Here is a 23,969-nt window from a genome sequence, read left to right on the forward strand (position 1 = left end):
TTTATTTAAAATGGAATCGTTTTCATTTATTTAATATTCTGAAATCCTAACATTTATTGCCTAACATCATTTCTGAAAGTACGCAAGGGAACATAAATTAATAATTATACAATGTGAATTCGGAAAATGTTATATATGGAATCCTACTAACAGAAACAGCTCTGCCCACCAAGGTCTGTTTCTTGGTTAAGCGTCTGAGAGTCAGAAGGAAGAAGAGCTATGGGGAGAAATCCAGAGGATTGTCTCTGAGGTAAGAAAGAAGCCGCAAGAAACATTAAGTTAACTTTGACACACTCACCACTGAATTTGCTAGACCAACGTCTCAAAGTGGCAGTTCATAGGCCCAATATAGCTTACCAACTTCTCGGTTCAGCCCTCAAAATACTCGGTTCGGCCACGCAAGAATTCTTGATAAATTCTAAGTAGTTAACAACCTATAGGATTAGAAAAAAAGCTCACATAATGACTGGCATTACCAGCTTCTGTTACCAATGAAATATGGGCCCTGTGGGCCCGAGTCTGCATTCCTTTATGGCAACATGCAACTTACTGCTTGAGTAACCAGAGCAAAAAGTAAAGTGGATTGGTTTTGTATTCTTGTCACTATTAAAATTTAGAAATGAAAGATAGCCCGGGTAGGCATCATGTTTCAAGAAAAAAAAATTCTGTGCCTAACTTTCTATCATTTATTGTCACCTGCGTGGTCCCTAGATACATGTGAAATTTCAAAAGCTGATCAGCCTATACAAAAGCTTTCTGCAGCTGACACTCTGGAAATACCAGTAGAGGGACCATTAAGAACCAGGTGGTAAGAACCACACTGCAGAAGCAAGTTTGCTTGGTTTCCACAACCTCCCAAAGCCTCCCTCCTGCTGCCTACAAGATCTAGCCCAGCACCACACGTATCATGGGTGTTCCATAAATAATCAACAGTCAGTCATTAAGTGGTTCACATATTTAAGTGCTGTGTATAAAACACACCTGTGGGACCATTTAAAAGTGTAGATTTCCAAGGCCCAACCTGAGATGAAATCTGCACTGTTATCAAGCACAGAATGGCAGTCCTTGGATTTCTCTTTGTGAAATATCATCTTCAATAATTAGCCCGTCACACTCATAATTTTTTTGTCTCACTTGATTATATTTATTTTGACTAGTAATGATAATACCTAATACCTGTGTAGTGTAATAAATTTGCTAATACAGTGGGGAAAGGTGGGGTGGGGGAATCTTATCTTTTGGGCACATATATCCCAGGCACACACGATGCTAAGATTTTATAGGTCTTCCTATATAACCTATAATATAGTAACTATTATGCCCATTTTTCGGCTAAAGAAACTAAGGCAAGGAAAGGTTAAACAGTGTGCTCAAGGTCACACAGCTGGCTCTGAACCCGGTTTTCTCTATGCAAAGACTCTGCTCTTAGCTACAATGTTATCTTGCCTCCCAGAACTTTCAGATTTTCACAGTGACCTACAATAAAAAATATATTTATATCATGGTCTTCTTACACATAGAAATACACACAGATATATATGTGTGTTTGTGTGTGGGTATATGTATATGTATATACATATATACACACATAATACTATGTATGATACATCTTGGCATGTTCTGTTCATTCGGTTTCATGTCTTTAATGTTGTTTTTCAATCCGCTAAATTGATCTCATAACTCTTTAAGGGGACATGACACATAAGTTTGAAAAACATAGCAATAAACCTTAAATTCCAAAAGACAATAAGGAACATTAGATACTATAGTTTATAGACAATATGGCTAAAGTATGCAAGAAAACGACATGCTGAAAATTTACTCATATGAGTAATAATCTTTCATTTCAGACCTCTCTGAGTATTAATAATAGAAATTGTTATAATTTATTACATGTTCTGTGCTTTATAATCTTTTGAAAACTTCTCACATTCAATATGTCTTTTAATATTCACAAAACTCTATGAGGTATAAAAGAAACGAAACAACCAACAGTAATAATGCAATATTTCATTTATCTTATTATTATTCTGTGGAATTTAAGGATTTTCATTCCCACCAGAATAGACTATTGAAGTTTACCCATTGAAGAATTCTCTTTTTTTTTTTTTTTTTTTTTTAGGTAATGGATGCTTTGTTATTGGAAAATCAGTCATTAGTTTTCCTAATATAAATTAGGAATGTCTGGTGTTTTAAAAAAAGCAGGAGATATATATTTCTTTTTTAAATAACTTATTGTCAAGTTAGCTAACATAGAGTATATACAGTGTAGTCTTGGCTTCGGGAGTAGATTCCTGTAATTCATCATTTAAACACAATACCCAGTGCTCATCCCAACAAGTGTCCTCCTCAATGCCCATCTCCCATTTTCCCCACCTCCCCTAACCCCCACCTCCATCAACCCTCAGTTCTCTATATTTAAGAGTCTCTTATGTTTTGCCTCCTTTGTTTGTAACTTATTTTTCCTTACTTTCCCCTATGGTCTTCTGTTAAGTTTCTCAAATTCCACATGTGAGTGAAAACATGATATCTGTCTTTTTCTGACTGACTTATTTCATTTAGCATAATACCCTCCAGTTTCATCCACATTGTTGAAAATGGCAAGATTTCATTCTTTTTCATTGCCAAGTAGTATTCTATTGTATGTATATGGATAGATAGATATAGATATAGATACAGATATACAGATATGTATCTTCCACATCTTCTTTATCCATCCATCAGTTGATGGACGTTTCATCACATTAATGGAAGAAAGGGTAAGAACCAGATGATCCTGTTAATAGATACAGAAAAAGAACTTGACAAAATATAGCATCCTTTCTTAATAAAAATCCTCAAGAAAGTCGGGATAGAAGGAACATACCTTAACATCATAAAGCCATATATGGAAGGTCCACAGCTAATATCATCCTCAATGGGGAAAAACTGAGAACTTTCTCCCTGAGATTAGGAATATGACAGGGATGTCCACCCTCACCAATATAGTTTAACAGGGTGTTTGAAGTCCTAGCCTCAGCAATCAGAAAACAAAGTGAAATAAAATGTATCCAAATTGGTAAAGAAGTCAAACTTGCACTTTTCGCAGATGACATGATACTCTACATGGAAAATCTGAAAGACTCCACCAAAAAAACCACGAGAACTTGATGCATGAAGTCAGCCAAGTCACAGGATGTAAAATCAATGTACAGCAATCAGTTGCATTTTATACACCAATAATGAAGCAACGGAAAGAAATATCAAGGAACCAATCCCATTTACAGTTGCACCAAGAACCATAAAATACCTAGGAATAAATCTAACCAAAGAGGTAAAAGACCTGTATGCTGAAAACTGTAGAAAGCTTATGAAAGAAATTGAAGACACAAAGAAATGGAAAGTCATTCCATGCTCATGGATTGAAAGAACAAATATTGTTGAAATGTCAGTGCTGCCCAGAGAAATCTATACATTCAATGCTATCCCAATAAAAATAGCACCAGCATTTTTCACAGAGATAGAACAAACAACCCTAAAATTTTCATGGAACCACAAAAGACCCCCAATAGCCAAAGTAATATTGAAAACGAAAGCCAAAGCTGGAGGCATCACAATGCCAGACTACAAAGCTTGTACTATAAAGCTGTAATCATCAACACAGCATGATATTGGCACAAAAACAGACACATAGACCAATGGAATAGAATGGAGAACCCAGAAATGGACCCTCAAATGTATGGCCAACTAATCTTTGACAAAGCAGGAAAGAATATCCAATGGAAAAAAGACAGTCTCTTTAGCAAATGGTGTTGAGAGAACTGGACAGCAACATACAGAAGAATGAACCTGGACCACTTTCTTACACCACACCTTATACAAAAATAAATTCAAAATGAATGAAAGAGCTAAATGTGAGACAGGAAATCATCAAAATCCTACAGGAGAAAACAGGCAACAACCTCTTTGACCTCAGCCGCAGCAACTTCTTACTTGACATGTCTCTGAAGGCAAGGAAAATAAAAGTAAAAATGAACTATTGGGACCTCATCAATATAAAAAGCTTCTGCACAGCAAAGGAAACAAACAACAAAACTAAAAGGCAACCAATGGAATGGAAGAAGATATTTGCAAATGACATATCAGATAAAGGGTTAGTATCAAAAATCTATAAAGAACTTACCAAACTCAACACCCGAAAAACAAATAATCCAGTGAAGATATGGGAAGAAAATACGAATAGACACTTTTCCGAAGAAGACATCCAGATGGCTAAGAGACACATGAAAAGATACTCAAATCACTCATCAGGGAAATACAAATCAAAACCACATTGAGATACCACCTACACCAGAGTGACTAAAATTAACAATTCAGGAAGCAACAGGTGTTGGCGAGGATGTAGAGAAAGGAGAACCCTCTTGCACTGTTGGTGGGAATGCAAACTGGTGCAGCCACTCTGGAAAACAGTATGGAGCTTCCTCAAAAAATTAAAAATAGAATTACCCTACGACTTAGTAGTACTAAAAATTTATCCAAAGGATACAGGAGTGCTGATTCATAGGGGCACATGTCCCCTGTGCTATCTATCCACAATAGCCAAATTATGGAGAACTCTTGACTTCATAGTGTCAGTCTACCACATTGCCAAGATCTGTCTTTTAAAAAATATTTTATTCAAAAAAAAATAAAAAATAAATAAATAATATTTTATTCTAATGAATCTTTCTGTACAATGAAGTAATATTGCTGAGGAAATAAATATTTTTTAATAAATACCAACAATTAAAAAAAAACTTAGGGTAAGGACATAGTCATCTTTAAAAAAAAAAAACAGTAGCAGCAACCTGCCTACTCAGACACTATAGGGACATCTCTTGCTGATATTTTCTTTCGGTTTCCTTTCAAAATCAGTGGGGCTCACAGGTGTTTAGATGGTAGTGTGATGCATTATACTCAAAAATGGCCTGTGCAGCCTTGACTTTTCAGTCGTAGGCGTTACTCACCCTTTTTGGAGTGTCAGGCAGAGATGCTCAAGGGATGGAGATGTGATTTTCTGCCCCTTCCATAAATATGCACATTGACATGATGGGGCTTTCTTACATGCTATTTTGGGTAGGCATTCCCCTCCCCATCTCTCCATGGAGACAGAAAATTACTTTTGTCAAAGTTATTCTCAATGCATTTACAATCATCCAAGTTTTAATTTTAGTTGGCTTTTATGATTGCTTCCTTGGATTTGTATAAAGAACTTTCTGGTATTTTTAATACTGAATCATCTGGAACCTATCATTTTCCCTGTTTTCTCTTAGCTATACCTATAGATCCAAGTATCCAAAAATTCCATGAAAATTGTTCTGAGGGAAAATTATAAGCTGTTGTCTTCAAAGATTCGCCAACTCCTCTATTACTTAAAAATGATTTCTCCTATTGTTTCTTTTAGATACTAGTCATTGGTATAGCTCCTTAAAAATCCATCACAACCAAGAAGTATTTTATTCAACACAGGAAAACCTTTTTCCCCTCAAACACATATTTAAAATGTTAATCTAGTCAGTCATTGGCCCTTTTATATAGCAAAAGAGACCTTCAGAAGCATCCAGACATTTATTTTTATTTTAGAAATGAGGAAAGGGAAAGGCCCAGTCTTCGAACTCCCAGTTAGTCTTCATTTCTGTTCACCACATTGCCAAAAAGCAGAGTTCATGTTTGTAGAATGCCATTAATTAGTGTATTCCACTTCATAAATAATTCGTAACCACAGTAGTATTATTTTGCAAAAGAGAAAAAATCATTGAAAGTGTCAAGATTCTACAATAGAAAATGAGACGTCGTATGTGCCCATGCATGTAGGGGTTCTGAAAGGCTTTCTTTGATTACTGTGTAAATGGTAAATAGAAATCCATATAGTTTCAAGTCTGATTCTACATCTGCTAATTGGATTTTGCTGTATGGATTTAGTAAGCCAATATTCATGCTCTTAAGTAAACATCTCTCAGAATGCATGCATATGACAAAGCTGGTTTTTCTTTTAATCGCTGGAATCAACGACTAAATCGGAGGTAGGCCAAGTTGACTTTGCAAAAGTAATCTAGGTTATAATGAAAGGACTTTATACTTATTTTACTATCAGCAGAACTAATGGAAAGAAAACAGAAATGTAGAATCCTAAAGGTCTTCCAAGGGCAGAAATTCATCTCTTTTCCTGACAGGAATACCCACATTATTCTGAACCGTTCTGTTTTACATCTAATTCCTGGCTGACAAATGTCCGTTTTTCATGCTTATTCATTCGTCACCCTTGTGTTCTCTCTGCCTGCAAGGCATCCAGCCTGCCTTCTATCACATCTCTGCAAATGATAAAGGATATGCTTAAAACGTTACCCACCCTCCCCTTGCAGAGGCATCCAGAAGTGAGCAGCTGCATTCCTGGACAACCACAATATATTCTATGCTCGTTACACAACCTGAGAGCTAGAAAAGAGGGTTTATGGCAGAAATTAAAAGGATTTTGCAGGAAGAAGTATTGCCTCGTGGGGGGTTAAATGCGAGATCATTTTAGAAATTACATAAAATTTATATGGAGTTTAAAGCCAAACCATTAAAATGAAATAATTACAAGGTATTCAATGATGGCTCAGTTAAACCTGTCTCTCGAAGGATGTGCCTCTGATGTGTGGTCACCATTCTCAGTTAGGAAACAGGGATCCTCCTAAGAAGTGCCTTCATATGGCAGGAATTTGAAAACCATGCCAAAAACTACACCATATCCTAAGAATTACAGCATGCTGCATTCAAACCCATTGCCTCTTAATGGTGCTGCTGACTTCTGTCATCATAAAATTTTTGCAAAAGAGCAGTAGGTTCTCATGATGGTCATATTGCCAGTTCCCGTGCACCCCTCAACCCGGCTTGGCTTTCACTTGCCATTCACACCTAAATGTCCCAAACCAGTGGCTTCTTCACCCTTCTGAATCCTTCCCTGCATTTGTCCTGTTGGCCTCTCATCTTGTTAAAACGTTATTCTCCTCTTGGCTCCTCTGACACATGTCTGTTTGGTTTCTCTCTTGCCTCTTTGTTCATGCCATGTCATTTTGCTGGCAGCCTTTTCTTTTGAATGTTGGTGTCCTGTACGTTGAGCACTCAGTCTTTCTCCTGGTGATGTAATCTGTTTCCCGTGCTTCGGTCGTCTCCTAGACAACAAAGCACAAATCGCTTACAAGGAGGTTTTTTATAAGTTCTAGTGTTTCTCAACTTGGGATGGATTTTGCCTACTGGGGACATTAGGCATCTGTCTGTGGGCATTTATTTTACCACAGCTGGAAGAGGTGCTCCTTGCTTTGAGTAGGTGACGTCCAAGGGTGCTGCTAAGTATCTTGCTATGCACAGGACAACCTGACAACAGAGAATTATCCAGTCCCAAATGTCAGTAGTACTGAGCCTGAGAACACATGATCTGGATTTATTGCACTTTCCATTTGAATATCCATTTGAGTATTTCCATTTGAGTATTTGGTGTACACACCAAACTGAACCTGTACCAAGTACATCGCTATCTTTCTCTTCACTTTCCTTTCTAATTCTGTATTTATCATCTAGTGATGGTACCATCTTAACAATTGCAATAGCTAAGAATATACTATTATTCTTGCCTCCTGGCACTCTCCAAATACTTGGGTCTTCTGAAATGTATGATCTTTTTATTTCCAGAATCTGCTTCTTCCTTCTCCTCTTCCTCCTCCGCACTATCACTAGCCGAGTTCAAGACCCCGTCATTCCTCCTACTCTACTCAGATGGGTTCCTAACTACCTTCTGTCTCTTTACCACCACCTCTGTGACGGCTGTCACAATGAGGGGAGTATGATATCTGATCCCCTTCCTTTGCTTAAAAGCTTTTGAGGGTTTGCCATTGCTTAGCATGGCAGAAAGGCTCTCACAAGTAGATCTCAGCTTACCTTTTTAGTCTTGAGTCTTTTTATCTTACACATCATCATCTTAAGCACTTAAGCAAGTGTGTACCAAAGAATATAATACTAAATATGAAAATAATTTGTTTTAGCTATTTGGATGCATACGTACCTCATTCTTATTCTAAGCCCTCATTTTGTGATATGCTTATTAATTTAACCAAGAGAGTCGATAGGTTCTTAAATTTGAGAACTAATTCCAGTCATTATTTTTTCACCCTACCCCACATCAGATGGAAGTTTTTCAGAATGATTTTTTTTATAAACAAGATATATCTGGTCAAGAACATTTTGTCCCATAAAAATTGTCCACCGCTGCTATTATTCTTATTAGTACTTGGCATTTTGCCAAAATTTTTATCTTGATGCAGATCCAAAACGAAGAGAAACTACATAAGAAAAGAAAGAGTTAAAAAAGAGAAGAAAAGAAGAAGAGAGTAACAAGTTTTTAATGTTTGTGTTGGAAGGACACAGATTAACCAAAAGATGTCTGATGAAAGGGATGTCTGTAATAGCAAAATATGTACAAATCAAGTCTCAGAAGGTTCTAATGTAGCATTGGTTATTTTGCTGTAAGGCTTTCGGTAATTTGATAGATATGTTTCTTACATGTAAAATAAAGACCTGATTTTGATAACTTATAAGTTCTAATAACTGTGGATTTTAAGTGTTTATTTTTGCAATATACTCAATTTCTTGATAATCAAATCGGAAGTGGCCTTCTGACAGAAATTTTGTCACCGTTTGGCGAGTCTCTTGTCTTACCTCAGATCACATATATCCCATAATTTTCTCACAACCCCTAAGCTTTTGAAGGTTTTCTTATGCCGAGAAATTCAACAAATGGCAAGTTTGTAACAATGGATTTTTTTTTCTGTCTGTGCTTCCTTCCAGATCGTGCTTTCTGATAGCTCCTTGAAAGACATTAGGAATATACCTCCACAGTCTTTGGGTTTTCACCCATAGTTCAATAGGCTTAAATGGTACTTTTAGATTCTTAAGTCTTTATCAAAGATGTGACATGGAAGGATAGAAGCCTTAATTTATAATCAAAATCAACTGGACAAAATTCCAATAACTTTTCATTGGAAGGAGCTGAAACTGTATGTGTATGAAATAAAATGTTTAATATATTTTTTTGTTTATATAAATGTTGCTTCAAAGCTCTGTGGCAGAATCATTTATTTTTTAACTTTGGTGTTTAAAATAATAAACTGATTTTTTTAATCAGTAGTTTGTTTTTTTTAATGTTTATTTATTTTGAGAGAGCATACACATATGTGCATGTGGGGGAGGGGGAGAGAGAGAGAGAGAGAGAGAGAGAGAGAGAGAGAGAGAGAGAGAATCCCAAGTGGGCTCCATGCTGTCAGCACAGAGCCCGATGTGGGGCTCAGTGATCTCACAAACTGTGAGATCATGACCTAAGCCAAATCCGGAGTCAGATGTTTAACCGACTGAGGTACCCAGGTGCTCTAAAATGATAAACTGATTTCTAACATGTTTATTCCACCTATAACAATTTTTAAAAGTCTAATGCATATTTTAGCAACTATAACTATATAAATGTGTAATTAGACAGTTGGTATATTTGGGGAGAAATGACTATTTAATCTTCTAATTGAAGGATGGCTACATAATTACATATTACATATGTACAATTACATATGGCTACATAATTACATATTCTAGACTCATCCCCATAGTTACTCTTTTCCTTGCCTTGTGTTTGAGACATGTCAAGAAGCTATGTTCATTCTTTCAGGGTTCCAGCATTCTGTTTTCCCCTCTGAAACAAAAAACTTCTTTTTGAGTTATTGATGAAAAGATCTCAGAGTTATTACAACTTTAATAGTATCTATTATGAAGAGAAAAATATGTATGTACATAACAGACTGCGTGTGTGTAAGAATCATGACAATGGGATTCTTTTGATAAAAAATGTGATCACCATATTTGGTTACCAAGCAATACTAGGGAAATGCAATTAATCAGTTTCACTTATTTTGAAAATTAGGTTCTCCAAAGCATTCCATTAAAGATTAAAGTAGAAGCAGTTAATAGCCTCTGAATTTCATGTTTTCTACCACACAGAATATAACCCCAACTATGGTATAGTACTAACAACATGTGGTGTGGTTAAAAAAAATACAAAGACACATAAAATGCTAAACTGGAACATTTTTATAGCGTTTTCCATAAATGAATAAATGTTAATTATTATTAGTTTTGTCATGTATTTTACTACCTGTGCTTTCCAGATCTACGGAAGACATTTGAGCAGGAACCCCTGGGAAAGGAGGTATCCTTGGAACAGGAAGTCTTGCTCCAGTGTCGACCACCTGAAGGGATCCCAGTGGCTGAGGTGAGTAACAAAAATTCTTTGCATTTAGCAAGTGGCATTTAGTTATTCTAACAGAGGCCTAATCCATGGCTAATGGTGCAGTGAATTAGGGTATGGCATGATGAATGTCTGGTAATGGAGTCCTAACTGCCTGCTGCTGGCAAAATAGATTGATTGGGAACTGATTAATGACTCGGGAGTCAATTAGAATGCCCCACTGGACAAAGCCACAGGCAGCTCGGTTTAATTTTGTCATTCTCTTTCAAGAAACCAGAAACATTGCTTTATTTTACCTGGCACTTATCATATGGAGAGGTGATAAGACTTAATAAAGTACCATCGGTTTTATTATTGTTCTTGATAATATGCAAAAAGTGTAAGAAGAGTGTGTGTGTGTCTGTGAGCCTATGCACCCCACATATATATTTCCTGTTCTGTGATGTAATCCAAAGGCCGGATCTACGTACCATGAAGAAAAACATGTCTGAGAAATAACAAGTGTCAATTAGTTTCCCACCATGAGCTTTCTTCCATCAAGCTCTTCTTTTTTTTTTTTTTTTTTTTTTTTTTTTTGGCTAAAACAAAGCCTATTGACTATTAATAAAGCATTACGAATCAGATACATACCATGTTTTTCATTAGCCCCAAATCATATGGTGCCCTTTGAAAATGCCTGTCTACGGGGGTTAGGCCTACATGGCCCCAAGGGAGTGCCATGCCCTCCTTGAGACACTCACCATCATAGAGTATACTTGTTGAGGAAAATTGTCTAATATTGTATTTTCATTTGTTAACGAATAACTCTAAGCTCTCAAAAATGTTACCTTTTATGATTATTAGGAGACATCCTAATGGGCATCAAACACTATTGCCCTAGCTAATTGGGTATTCTGTGGGCCCAGAAACACATTCAGTTTGACAGGTAACATACATAGGTGCTAACCTATTGGTCCTTGTTAACCTCCAAACTACCTTGAGTCCTTTGGAATTCTCACTCTTTTATTGCATGTGTTCAAAGAGGCATTTTTTAGTTGTTGCAATTGGGGCCTGAATATGAGCCAGCTGCTTTGTTTTTTATTTTTAGTTTTTTTGTAAAAATAAGTCTTGAATTCTCCTTTATGTATGAAATTGCAAAATAATATATTGACACAATATAGTTCAAAAAATGTTTCATAGTTAATAGTGTACTTACTATTAGCTTTCTCTTAGTTTTTCAGTCTTTTGAAGGTTGAAGCAAAGGTGGGAGCCGGCTCAATTAGCTGATCTCACCACCACAAGATTAAACATCTGATTGCTCTTTGCAAATTATTATAAGTAGTAAATTAAGAAATCTAGGCAAAGCTCTTAGAAAACAGCTCCATTTTTTCTCTCACAGCCATTTATATCTCTCCATGTGTCAAATGCAAAGACTCAAAGTAGTGTTCTTAAGGAAACTTCTTGTTTTATTTTGCAAGAAGGGAACTATTTTTTGCCCTGTTACTGGCATTCCGTGGTACTTTCTAACACTGCATCAGAGACTTTACATGATTATATCTGTTTTATCTGAGCCCATCAAAACCTTATCTTCCAACACTGATATATAATATGATTTAGTGTGATGAAAGGAGGCAACTCTTCTCTATCCAGTATTTTATTTCACTTATTACAATAGTTCATCTGTCTCCTTAATTGTATTTTTAAAATTCTAAATGCAGGCCTCCACTAAACTACCTTAAAGACCAAAACATGTCCTGAGTAACATGCGTGTCCACAGCCTCATTTTTACCCAGCATTTCCTACTGATTGCTGGTCCCTGCAAAGACTTTCAGCGAGGAGATCCTAGTAATTTTTTCATTTTTTTTAGTCTCTCCAACAAAGTGGTTCACTTTGTCAAGGAGTAAAGATTCATGACTGAAAACTAATTGGCTGTGAATTTTATTTGTATCATTAGTGGGGAAGAGACCAATTAACACTTGGCAAGCTCAAAAATCATATACCCATTTGACATTCAAAGAACTATATTTAATGCATTTTTTCCTTTTTTTTTTTCTGAAGTCAGAAGAGACATCAAACAGTCTTGCTCAAGAGCAGGCTAATAAACTCCTAGGTAGATATTTTCCAACACCCTTAGAATCACCAAGATCAGAAAGCTAATAAATACCCTAATGGGACACATTACAATAGTCATTTGCTTAAGAGGAGCAGATAAATGAAAAAAAGAAAGGAATGAAATGTAACCTGGTGAATTAAAGTGTTATTAAATTATTTTGATTGTATGATAAATGCATTCATTATTTAATATTTAAATTTTTTGAAGAATCTAAAAGCATAAATATAGCTTAGAGTGAAATGCTGATCTTAAAGATCAAACTCTTGCATTTTACCATAAATAAAATCAATCATGAAGGTATACTGGCAAGGATTTGTGCTGCTTTTGTGTCCAAGGCAATTGATTCTGAAAAACTCAGATGGTAAATGCTCAATGGATACATGGTTTGATCAATTCAGTTGATGTTTGTTTTATATGTGTCTAGCTCCAATGAGCAAGTAGTCAGGTACATTCTTTGCAGAATATGAGGAAACAACTTTCTTCCTTCCCATACAAGTCAATAAATTTCTAAAGAACTCTACCAGTTAAAAAAAAATTAATGTTTTTATTTATATTTGAGAGAGAGAGACAGAGCATGAGCAGGGAACGGGGCAGAGAGAGAGAGAGACGGAGACAGAATCCAAAGCAGGCTCCAGGCTCTGAGCTCTCAGCACAGAGCCCGACGTAGGGTTCAAACCCACGAACCTGAGATCATGACCTGAGCCAAAGTTGGATGCTTAACTGACTGAGCCACCCAGGCACCCCGAGAACTCTACCAATCTTAAATTACAGTGGTATCACTTTTGATGCAGATAACATAGGCATTTCTGAGGTCATAAATAACATTTAATATCATCCCCTATTTTGGCTCTGGTCTCTATTATAGAATGTTAAACTAATTTCCTCATAGAACTCTCGGTGTAAACCATTTTTAACTTTTTGACTTTGGGCAAGGTGTTTCAATTCTCTGTATATATGTTTTCTGAATTATAAAATGGAGATAACAATAATAGTATCTATCCAGAAGGTAGTTTTGGAGTTCAGATGAGATGATACACGTAAATCACTTGGACCATGTAGAAAGCTCAAGAAACATCAACCATTTTTAGTACTATTATTATATGATCGCTTACTGATTTACAGAAGACAAAATTCAAGCTCTGGAATTCAGAATAGCCACTAAGCACATTGTAACTATGCTGGGTGCTATGGGGCTGTGAAGCTTCTGTCCTGTGAAAAATCACCAATATGCCCTCTTGTGTTCTCCAGCCAGGGCTTTGGTTAGAGTCCATAAATACTACAAATGAAGATCACAGTGTAACCTTCAAACAAGGAAAAGCCCTCATTTATTGTAAATATCTACTTCACAAATGACTTGTTAATGTAAATACCTACAGCAAGTCATGACATGGCTGCTGTCCTTGCTCTAATTCTTGAAGGTACTCGTGTCCATTTGGCCCTCATGATCCCAAGTCATTGGATCAGTCTGCATATTTTATTTCAAAGAGGACATTTGGGTTGAGGCTACTTTTGGTAGTTCTCCTTTTCAGGGATAAAGGAAGGAGAGTGACAAAGTTTCAGAGGAGGAAGAGGCCAATCCAGATTTCTTATACCACATCTCTCCAAATGGTGACGCTTTGGGTAAGAAAAATTATGTTGTGGGCACCCCAGGATAAAGCATATGGGTTCCAGAACTCTAATCTTGGCTCTCCCTCCTCTGGTCTCCTTGCCACATCCTTTCTTTATATCTATTTTATTTAAGATATTTAACAACTGTATGACTTCCTTAGCCCTGAGGCAGAGTCTGAAGGCCTTGTGCTGTATCAGGCATAAACCCTTCAGCTGCTGAATCATAGGGTGGTCCAGGGAGCCATCCAGTGCTGGGAAGGAGAAGGGGAGCGCTCAGTTCTTTAGCAGCACATACAGACTTGTTTCAGCCATAGCATAACACCTGGTATGGATGAACCAATGTGATTGGCTCCTATATACAATGATGTTTTATAGCTCCAACTACTACTTGCATTGAAATGTATCTGTTTACTCCTCTGCCTGCCTGACTAAACTGTGAAGAAATAAGGAGCAAACGGGTTTTGCTCATGTTTTATCTCTAATACCCACAGACTGAACCTATTTAGTAGATTCTCTAACTATATCTCATTAAATGAAGGAAAGAGTCCCTGTTGGATATGGCTACATTTCAGGAAACGGAGATGGAACTTTCCACAAAAAGGACGTTTGTCACCCCTGAAGTTGCAACCGTATTGAGAGAACTCAGTGTGGGGTGAGAGGTTTCATTAGTCTGAAGCCTGAGAGTGAAGTTCCAACCCACTAGGACCAGAAGGAAAAAAGGGGGGGGGGGCAATTGGGAGCTACTTTAGTTCAAGGAGTATAGGGCAGGTTAATAATAATCATATTAAAATTAAGAGTAGACCACATGGGAGAAAGGAAAACAACCACCAGAAACACTCTAAAATGGTATTGCCCACTATTTTAGTGGTCCGTGCCAGGACCACACCAAAAGTACAATGTTGTTGTTACATTTCTGGGAAGGTATTTTGCCTCCCTTTCAATAGACAAGCCTCCCCATTTCCCTAAACAAGCCAGAAAATTAATACACTGATGAATGGGTGCTGGGTGTCCCAGTGTATCATAGCAGCACTCTGTAAAGTGAATTCCTCTTTGCTCATCTTAGTTTATGCCTACAAAATGTTGTGTCACATGGTGAGCCAGAAATATACTCAGAGATACTTTATTTCATCAGATTATCTCTTTTGGAGAGTACTGGGATCAAAACATCAATGCATACAAGATTTGTTGGCATGGCGGAAGGAGCAAAACTGAATTTTTCAGTAAAACCTGTGATTTGTATCACCTTTAACAAGGGGATAATTGCTTCTCTAATTATAATTGAGCCATTTCTCATAGGAGTTTAATTGGAGGCACAGGGCGCAATGTTCAACTTATTGACCCAGTTGTGCTTAGAAGCCGTCCTCTTATTTATCAACATTTGCATCTCTAATTAGCAAGTGGGAAAATATGGGTCGAAGTGCAAAAGAATAGCTTATTTTGCTGAGTTTAGTCTTGATAAACAGGGAACAGATTTTTTTTTTAAAGCTAATACTGCCGGGGCCAAAAGCTGCTGGCAGCTGGAGGCTATGCCAAATGTGCAGCATCAGGTGCTATGCCATCTAATTGATTATTAATATGGCTGCTGAACATTTTGTTTCATGAGCGGCATGCATGTTTCACTGCCATTCCCTCATAATGGGGACTTCGTGTGGCTGCATTTCCATGCAGGTGCATTGTCTTCCAAGCCGTGCTTTCTGTCCTTTGTAGGCGAAAGAGAGAAAAGAAGGGCTTGAATACAAATTTGGAGAGAGAGACTGCTTTCAGCGCTCAGTGATATCTGTTGGAGTTTTCCCCTAGCACGTGTGTAGCAACAAGCTGCTGATTTTTTTTTTTTTTTGAGCTGATTATCAGCCTTGCAAAAAGTTTTGCGCAAGTATTAGGCTTCCTGACTAGTAGGCAGCTTGCAAGCTTTATATTGGTTCAATCTACAGTTGCCAGCATCACCTCTTTATTATGGTTACCCCTTAAGTTTTTCTTCCAATATCTGCCTCTAATAGTTATATGCAGAGCTGACCATAAGCCCAGATAACCACGTAAACCAAGTTAAAAATAATAACATTAAACGATGCCAACATCCATTAAAAAAAAAACAGAATTATAAACCGTTTTTGGACTTATAATAGATTGTGGCTTCACTCCGTGCTCATACATAGTGGTTCCTTTGAGCTCTAGCACAGCATGCAGCTTTTGTTTTTTAATCATTCATTCATTCATTCAAGAAATATTTATTGTCTCTTCCCTCTGTGCTGGGTACCCTTCTAGTTGCAGGAGATACAAGTCAGCCAAAGTCCCTAACGGGTTAAAACAAAACAAAAAATGACTACACAAGAATAGAAATAAATGACCAAGGAATTGCCAGATAGTTGCAAGTTAAAAGAAGTAAGACAAGGTCATATTTCAGAGGTTGATGGTTATTGGGGATTGGAAGTCACTTCAGAGTCCAAGGAGAATCTCTGTGGAGGCACTCTATGAGCTGAGGTCTGAATGACAGGGAAGAACCAGTTTTAAAAATGTTTGGGTCAGCAAGTTCCATGCAGGGGGAGCAAAATACCCTGAGAAAGAGTTGATGTGGCTTTAGATTTAAAAAGAGGCCAGTGTAGGGGTAGGGGCGCCTGGGTGGCACAATTGGTTAAGGGTCCCACTTCAGTTTGGGTCATGATCTCATGGTTCCTGAGTTCAAGCCCTGCATCGGGCTCTGTGCTGACACCTCAGAGCTTGGAGACTACTTTGGATTCTGTGTCTCCCTCTCTCTCTGCTCCTCCCCCTGCTCACACTCTGTCTCTCTCTCTCAAAAATAAATAAACATTAACAACACTAAATTAAAAAAAGAAAAGAGGCCAATGTTTCAGAGACACAGTGAAGCCTTGAGGAGGGCTTTGTGGACTTATAGGAGGATGAGTTTGTGGGCTTACAGACAAGGTGAGTAGTTTGGACTGATCTCTGAATGCATGAAAACCCCCTGGAGATTTTAAGTAAGGAATTGTCATGTTGTGGTATATATATATATATATATATGTGTGTGTTTCAAAGATCATTCCTGCTGCTGCATGGAAAACAGACTTCAGTAGTGTAAGAATGGAAACAGGGACCCATTTAGGGGATCTTGCCTGAACCTAAAGCAAGAGAAAATGGTTGCTTGTCTTAAGGTGGGAGTAAAAGAGATGGAGAGAGATGGTGAAATAAAGGACATATTTTAATTTCTGCCAGAATACAAAATTCTTTTGGGGGGGACTAAAAATTTCTGAACATGAATTTTAAATTTGCTCTTACGAAATGAATAAGATCTAGAAAATGTTTTCAGGAGAAAGTAAAATCTTCCATGCTAAAGTGCAGCTGTTTTCAAACACAGTCTCTCTCTTAGTGGCAACAGACAATGACCTAGAATGTATCTTTAATCACAAGGCACAATGATCTTTTATTTCTGTTACCCTCATTTCTTAAGAAAAGTGTATCTGTTTCTTCAGTAAGTTCTCTTGCTTGGAAACTTCTTTCAGTGATTCTCTCAGTAGGTCTATAGGCACTATTTACTGGGGGTAAATTCACTGGGGGTGAGAAATGGCAACCTAGTGACCAGAAAGTGCAGAAATCCCATTCTTTTTTTTTTTTATTTTTAAAGTGTTTTTTTATTTATTTTTGAGAGAGAGAGAGACAGAGCACAAGTGGGGGAGGGACAGAGAAGGAGGGAGACACAGAATCCAAAGCAGGCCCCAGGCTCTGAGCTGTCAGCACAGAGCCCGACACAGGGCTGGAACCCACAAACCATGAGATCATGACCTGAGCTGAAGTTAGACACTTAACCAACTGAGCCACCCAGGCGCGCCCCGAAAGCCGGTACTTCTAAAGGTGGCCAGACTTAGTAAGAGTCCCACTCTTATGTGGTAAGTAAGAAATGCTGAGAATTCCTTATCCTGAAAGGCAAGTTTGTAGTAAAGACTCGTTAGGAACTATCTATAGACCAGTCAATGTATAGTTGCTTTGCCCTGAAAAAAAATAGCATTTTAAGGACATTTCAGTGCCATTTTGCTCCCTTGGAAGATATTATTAGATATAGTCATTCTACTCTGGGCATTTTGAGTGGTTGTCGCTATTAGTTAATTTAATAGTTCATTAGGTCAGTATGCTTTTATCTTCTCATAGTTGAACTTAGGTTTTAGGAATGGAAGTTTTCAGACTTCAAGACAAGTTTGCCTCCGCAGTATGGTCTGTGTACATTCAGCTCTCAAAAGCAATAAGCCAGACATATGTGCAATTAAGGGAGTGTTTCCTCAATAGGAAAACAAATTCCTTTCTTAGCAAATTCTTTCCCTTTGCAGAAGTTACAACTGAGCAAAATGTCACTACATTTTCCACTTGTTTTTTTTTATTCTTTGGCTTTTTTTTTTAACAATTGTCTAAGGATAATTTCAACATGCTTGAAAGACCAACACTTTAAAGCATAAAAACACACATACTTTCACAAACCTATTGAATGGTACAGAGTATTTTGGACAGTAGTCAACCCAGAAGTGAATAAGTATCTTATTTTATTGCAAATCTGACAAGCCAATGAATGCCTAAACAAAGTAGCCTTCTATTCTTGGCCAGAGAGAACATCTAGAACAATGTCTCCACAATAGCTGTGGGGGAGATGTAGGATGGAAGGAGAAAGCTCTCGTCCTTTTACACACTTTCTTTTTAATGGCTTCTTGCTTCTTGTATTTTAAGGCACTTTTTATGCACAACTTTTATGGGTAAAGAACATAATGAAGATATATAATGAGGTATATGTATATGTATATGTATATGTATAATGAAGATGTTTTTAGTCATAAGAAGTACCTACAAGAGATGGTGAGAAGGTGTTGCCAGGGTAAGAAATCAGAAGAAAATAATTCTGGGATTGCAAACTCTGGAGCAATTGGAGCCAAACTCTAGGTGGTAAAAGTCTCCAGCAGGGTATTACCTATAGTCATCCTTTAGAATTTTCTAGGTCTTACTACTACTCAAAGTGTGATGCATAGATTATCTGTGTTGACGTGACCTTGGAACTTCATAGAAAAGCAGAATTTCAGGCCCCACCCCAGGCTACTTACTCCGAACCTGCATTTTTAGCAAGAACGTTAGAACCAGTCTGCAGTACTGGTTCTCAAACGAGGATGCGCTTTGGGGTCACCTGGGAATTGGTACATGGTACAGTCTGGCTATCAAGATTTTTAATGGCTCCCCACGTGATTCTGCCACCCAACAAAGTTGGAGAACCACTGGTCTAAAGAGCAAGGTTAAAACAAACAAGTGCAGGAAAACCATCAAACTTGTCACTTCTAAACCAGTCAGTGAAACTTGGCAGACTCTCAGCTTCTAGCTGATGCTCTTTCTAGAAGCTTGGCTTGGCTCAGTGTGCATTTGATAATCACCCCATAATTGCTTTTCCCATTTGTTTGATTAATGTACCTGCATCTAGTGACTCCAGGCTGAATCGCCATCCTCTCAGGTGTACACACTCTTCACAACTCTGTTGTGTCATTTCCAGTCTCCGTGTTCTGACTCGAGGGGCCCCAGTTTGAGTTCAACGGAGTAACCTTTCTGATAGATGAGGGTTTTTCTAGCTAATAGTTGCTGGAGTCACTTTTCATGTTGGGTGGCATGTGGCAGTTTCTCTCTGTTAATTAGAACAAATGTGCCAATTATGTTAATGTTTCTCCCGATACCAATCAGTGAATAATTAGACACAACACATCTGTCTTTCACAGGGGAGTAGAATAGGAGAGAAAACTGCAAGGTGCTTTGTTCTTTATTATTGACATATATGATTAGACAATTCTTTAGCCAATCACATTGTTAACAAGTTCATGTACCTAAAGGGCAAAGGGTGCCAGTAGCTTCTGGGGGAAAAGCTGAGCACCTCTCGTTGTTAGTTTAATTTTGATCAGAAAATTGCTATCTCCAAAAAGAACTCTGTAAACAATTTAAGTGATCCTTCCTTTTTTTTTTCTTTGATTTCATTGCCCTATTTGGTAACATTCAGGTATGTCATTTACCCTGAAGTACAAAAAGAAACAAGTTCTTAAGTAGAAGTACTTAAAACTCTCAGAAAGGATTTAGCTTTATTGATATAAAAGCTCACCCTGAAAGAAATCACAAAACTCGGCCTATAGGATTATGCTGAAGCTGTTGTAAAGATATGTAAATCATCAGATTTATGATTTGTTATAATTTCTGTTTATTTGTCTCCATGTACCTTAACTTTGCAGCTTTCTGATGAATGGAAAAATTTCCTTTGCTTCTATTGTTGTTCCACTGGCGTTTGGGCTCCATACTTGGCATGGTTTTACAGAGATGGAGTTGTAGCCAAATTATTTCTATTGCAAGCAATGCCTCTACCCTTGTGTTGATTCTGGCAGTATGAAGAAGAGACATATGAAACCAATCCATTAGTCTTCCTGAAGGTAGTCAAAGCATATTCTAGGTATGCTTTTACATAAAGCCTTTTGTTTAGTTCAGAATGTAAAGTGTATACGCTCTAGCGAATATGGCTCACGTTCCTAATGTTTAATAATATCAAACTGGGTACTTTTATTATCTAAAGGTAAAACATCAACATAGTTGTGATAAGGTCTCTACTACTGTGGTTTCAAATATGTTGTCACGATTGTTCTTTTAAAAATGGTTGGAAACTAAGAATGGAATTTAGATTGTAATTTTTTTTTTTCTTACTGTGGCACTGATTTGCTTAAACAAAACACAGGAACCACTAAAAGAAAACATTTGGAAATCGTTGCGATTGCTAATACTAGTTAGTGCCAGGCCTTCCTAAAAAAGCCCCTGATGTGTGCATCATCCTGGGATACGTTCTCTTTGCCCAGGGGTGTGGAAGGGACAAGGCAACAGGGAGGAGGACACGGCTGTTGATTTGTTTTTATTACATCATTTTGCCCAAATATTTGTGTTTTATTTCTTAATAGTAAAATATGAACGTGGTTACATTTTACACAGTTTTAGTAGTAAACCATGAAAAAAAATTACCAAAGATAAATAATGTTTGGAAAGTAATTATTTTATGTAAGTGACTCCCCCACTTTATATACTCTTAACATTAGAAGTTTGGGGACCTGTCTTGGGTAGCTTAGCTTTTATGCTGCTTATTTAGAAAGATAAATAAGGGGAGTGAATAAAGGTGGGGAAATGAGTATGGGAAGTCCAGATTAAACTAGAGATTATAATTTATCCCATATTTAATTATGAGTTATCAATGGATAATCTGTTGGGAATGTTAATCCGCTTTTCTCTGTCTTTGCTGATGATAAATCAAAACTTAAATTTAAACTGAAGAATAAAGTTTTTAGGGGGGAGATTTGAAACATGAGGTTGTTGAATGCTTAAATGGCTGTTCAAAAAAGGTTGTAGAAGCCTGAGCCATTGAAAAATGATCCCCATGTTTTGCTGCAAAACCTTTTTTTTTTTTTACCCCCTCACAGCACTTATATAGCCAATAGTTCTGAATTTTATAAAACATCAGTAACAGTAAAGCTATAAAACCGTGCATCTAGGAGCCATAAAAAAAAGTTGATTCTTAAATCACACCACACACAGGAAGGGATGACAGTTTTATACATCTTTTCTGGGAACACACAATATGGGGTCAATATGCTCCAGTCCTGAAACTTATAATCAAATTGGGAATCCCTCATATTCATTAATAAAATCATGTCAGCGTTTTGAGAACTCTCTGCCAGACCGAAGGCATCAATTGAACTGAAAGATCTAACTGTTGGAGGGATTTCTAAACATTTTATCCTCTCTAGAAGAGCTGGGAACCAGTTCTCATATAGGAGGGCAAGAAATATGGTCTCTCTTCTGGTACATACACTAGGCAGGATTGAGGCTGTAAATAAGGGAAAACTTTCCTCACTGGGAGAGTTTTAGTAATGAAGACTCATAAACCAATACCAATAGCCCTATGCAGTGGAAGATTGAAAATTTTCTCTTAGTTTTTTTTTTTCTGATTAGTATTATGAATATGAAGATATGTCCTCCTTTTAAAAAAAATAATGTTTATTTATTTTTGAGAGACAGAGAGAGAGACAGAGCCTGAGCAGAGGAGGGGCAGACAGAGAAGGAGACACAGAATCCAAAGCAGACTCCAGGCTCTGAGCTGTCAGCACAGAGCCCGATGTGTGGCTTAAACCCACAAACTGCAAGATCATGACCTGAGCCAAAGTTGGACACTTAACCAATTGAGCCACCCGGATGCCCCTAAAGACATGTCCTTCTTAATAGAGAATTGAACGCTGAATCATCAACATTTAAAAAACATTTATAGAGATATAGTTCTGTTTGGGGTAAACTCAGTGAAGAAGCAATTAAATTAAATTTATGACTACCTCCCAATTCCAGGTGCTTTCCCTTCCATATCTCATTAAATCCTCCCACAGCCCTGGGAGGAAGGTCCTTCCCTCTGTACATGTGACGATCGTGCTTCTGGGAGCTTCCAGCCTCACAAGGCTGCAAGCTTGGCAAGTGGGAGGGCCTGGCTACAGAACCAAGTCTGGCAATTCCCAAGTCCGTATCTTTTCCTGTAACAAAAACAAGTTTTATTGGCTATGTTTTGGAAATTTAGTTCATTAAAATGACACAAATTATGTGTAGGCCTATTCTATTGATTTTCATGAGCTAATCTCAAAATATCCAAATATCCAAAAGATGTCCAAAATATCCAGAATATCCAAAGGTGTCTTTTGGGGAAAAGTCATTTATTTAAAAAGTGTTAATTCTCGTCAATTTTCCAAGGGTAGAATAAGCATGTTGATTTGTGCTATTTGTTATTATTATCTACACACACTTCACCAAAAAATGAAAATTTTAGAATGTACAAGAGAAATTGAACAAACTTCTGGTCCATTTCGTTAGAATATCTCAATGATTTTTAAACATATTTCATTTGGTGACAGAATTTTTTTCCAAAATTTTCTTCCAAAATATTTTCCTAAAGTAGAATTAATTGGTATCTTCTCTCTATATATATGTTCTCAGGTCACTATTTTTTTGTTGTTGTTTATCAAAGCACTGCTCTCAGTTCTGTTACAAGCAGTACTTCTCAGTACTTCAAAGTCATATTAATGCTTCTAGAAATCAAATATGTATATGCATTGCTAAGAATCAATAGAATCCAACACTGTGATCATCTTAAACTTTAATAGTCATAATTATTCCCCATTGTGTCTAATTTCTAGCACCTGCAATAATCCTCAGTGCATTGTTGCTATTCGATGGATACTCAATGAATAGCTAATTTTCAGTAGATCCTACTGACTTTTATTTTCCTGTGCAGTCATGTCTTTGTTACATCTCTCTGAATGTGGCTACATAACTCAATTAAGGGACTTCTTCCTTACAAAAATTTGCCACTGACAGTAGTAATTTTACTTATATGGGCACACATTCTTGCCTCTGTTCATATATTCATTCTTTCTTTTTTTCACCACACTTCAGTCGTGAAGGCTTTATTTCTGCTTCACAAACAATGACTTTTATAATTGCTCTTCTGTATACCTGGAACACTCTGGCTCAGGATGACTGGCTGTTTCTAGAAATGCATGTTCTAATGCTGAGTTGGCTCTACCGAGAAGCCTTCCCTATCATCTAAAATGAAAGAGTCAGCAAACTATAGCCTGCAGGCCAAATACAGCCCACCATCTGTTTTTGTAAATAAAGGTTTTATTTACATGCTCATTTACATATTGTCTATGCCAACAGTTTAGAGACCTTGGCCCACAGAGCCTAAAATACTTAGTACATGTCCCTTCACAGAAAATGTTTTCTGACTCTTAATCTGAAGCACTGTATAGCACTCTTTCTTTTCTTTTCTTTTTTTTTCCCTAGCCCTAAGGACCACTGAAACTATCCAGTGTATTTATTTGTTTATATATTGTATTCTTTCTTGAGAATCACATGGAGGGTAGACTTTGTCTTTTTGGTTTATTGATGCATCCCAGGTATCAGAAATAG

General features: G+C 37.2%; 1 protein-coding gene and 1 long non-coding RNA gene across 3 annotated transcripts in view; one reads left to right on the forward strand and one right to left on the reverse strand.

Moving 5' to 3' along the window:
• Nucleotides 1-23,969, forward strand: part of UNC5C (unc-5 netrin receptor C) — a 357,599-nt gene that overhangs the window by 244,237 nt on the left and 89,393 nt on the right. For both annotated transcript variants that reach the window (XM_019829187.3, XM_011281792.4), the window contains exon 4: nt 10,206-10,309. In XM_019829187.3, coding sequence (XP_019684746.1) covers nt 10,206-10,309 — 104 coding nt within the window. The remainder of the gene's footprint in view (nt 1-10,205; nt 10,310-23,969) is intronic.
• The window catches only part of LOC109499062, a 44,441-nt gene continuing 27,536 nt past the window's right edge, over nt 7,065-23,969 (reverse strand). The window contains exons 2-3 of the long non-coding RNA XR_006596927.1: nt 19,416-19,623; nt 7,065-7,172 (exon numbers count right to left, since the gene is read on the reverse strand). This is a non-coding gene — a long non-coding RNA (uncharacterized LOC109499062). The remainder of the gene's footprint in view (nt 7,173-19,415; nt 19,624-23,969) is intronic.

The sequence above is a fragment of the Felis catus genome, chromosome B1, assembly GCF_018350175.1.
Source record: "Felis catus isolate Fca126 chromosome B1, F.catus_Fca126_mat1.0, whole genome shotgun sequence".
Classification (NCBI taxonomy): domain Eukaryota; kingdom Metazoa; phylum Chordata; class Mammalia; order Carnivora; family Felidae; genus Felis; species Felis catus.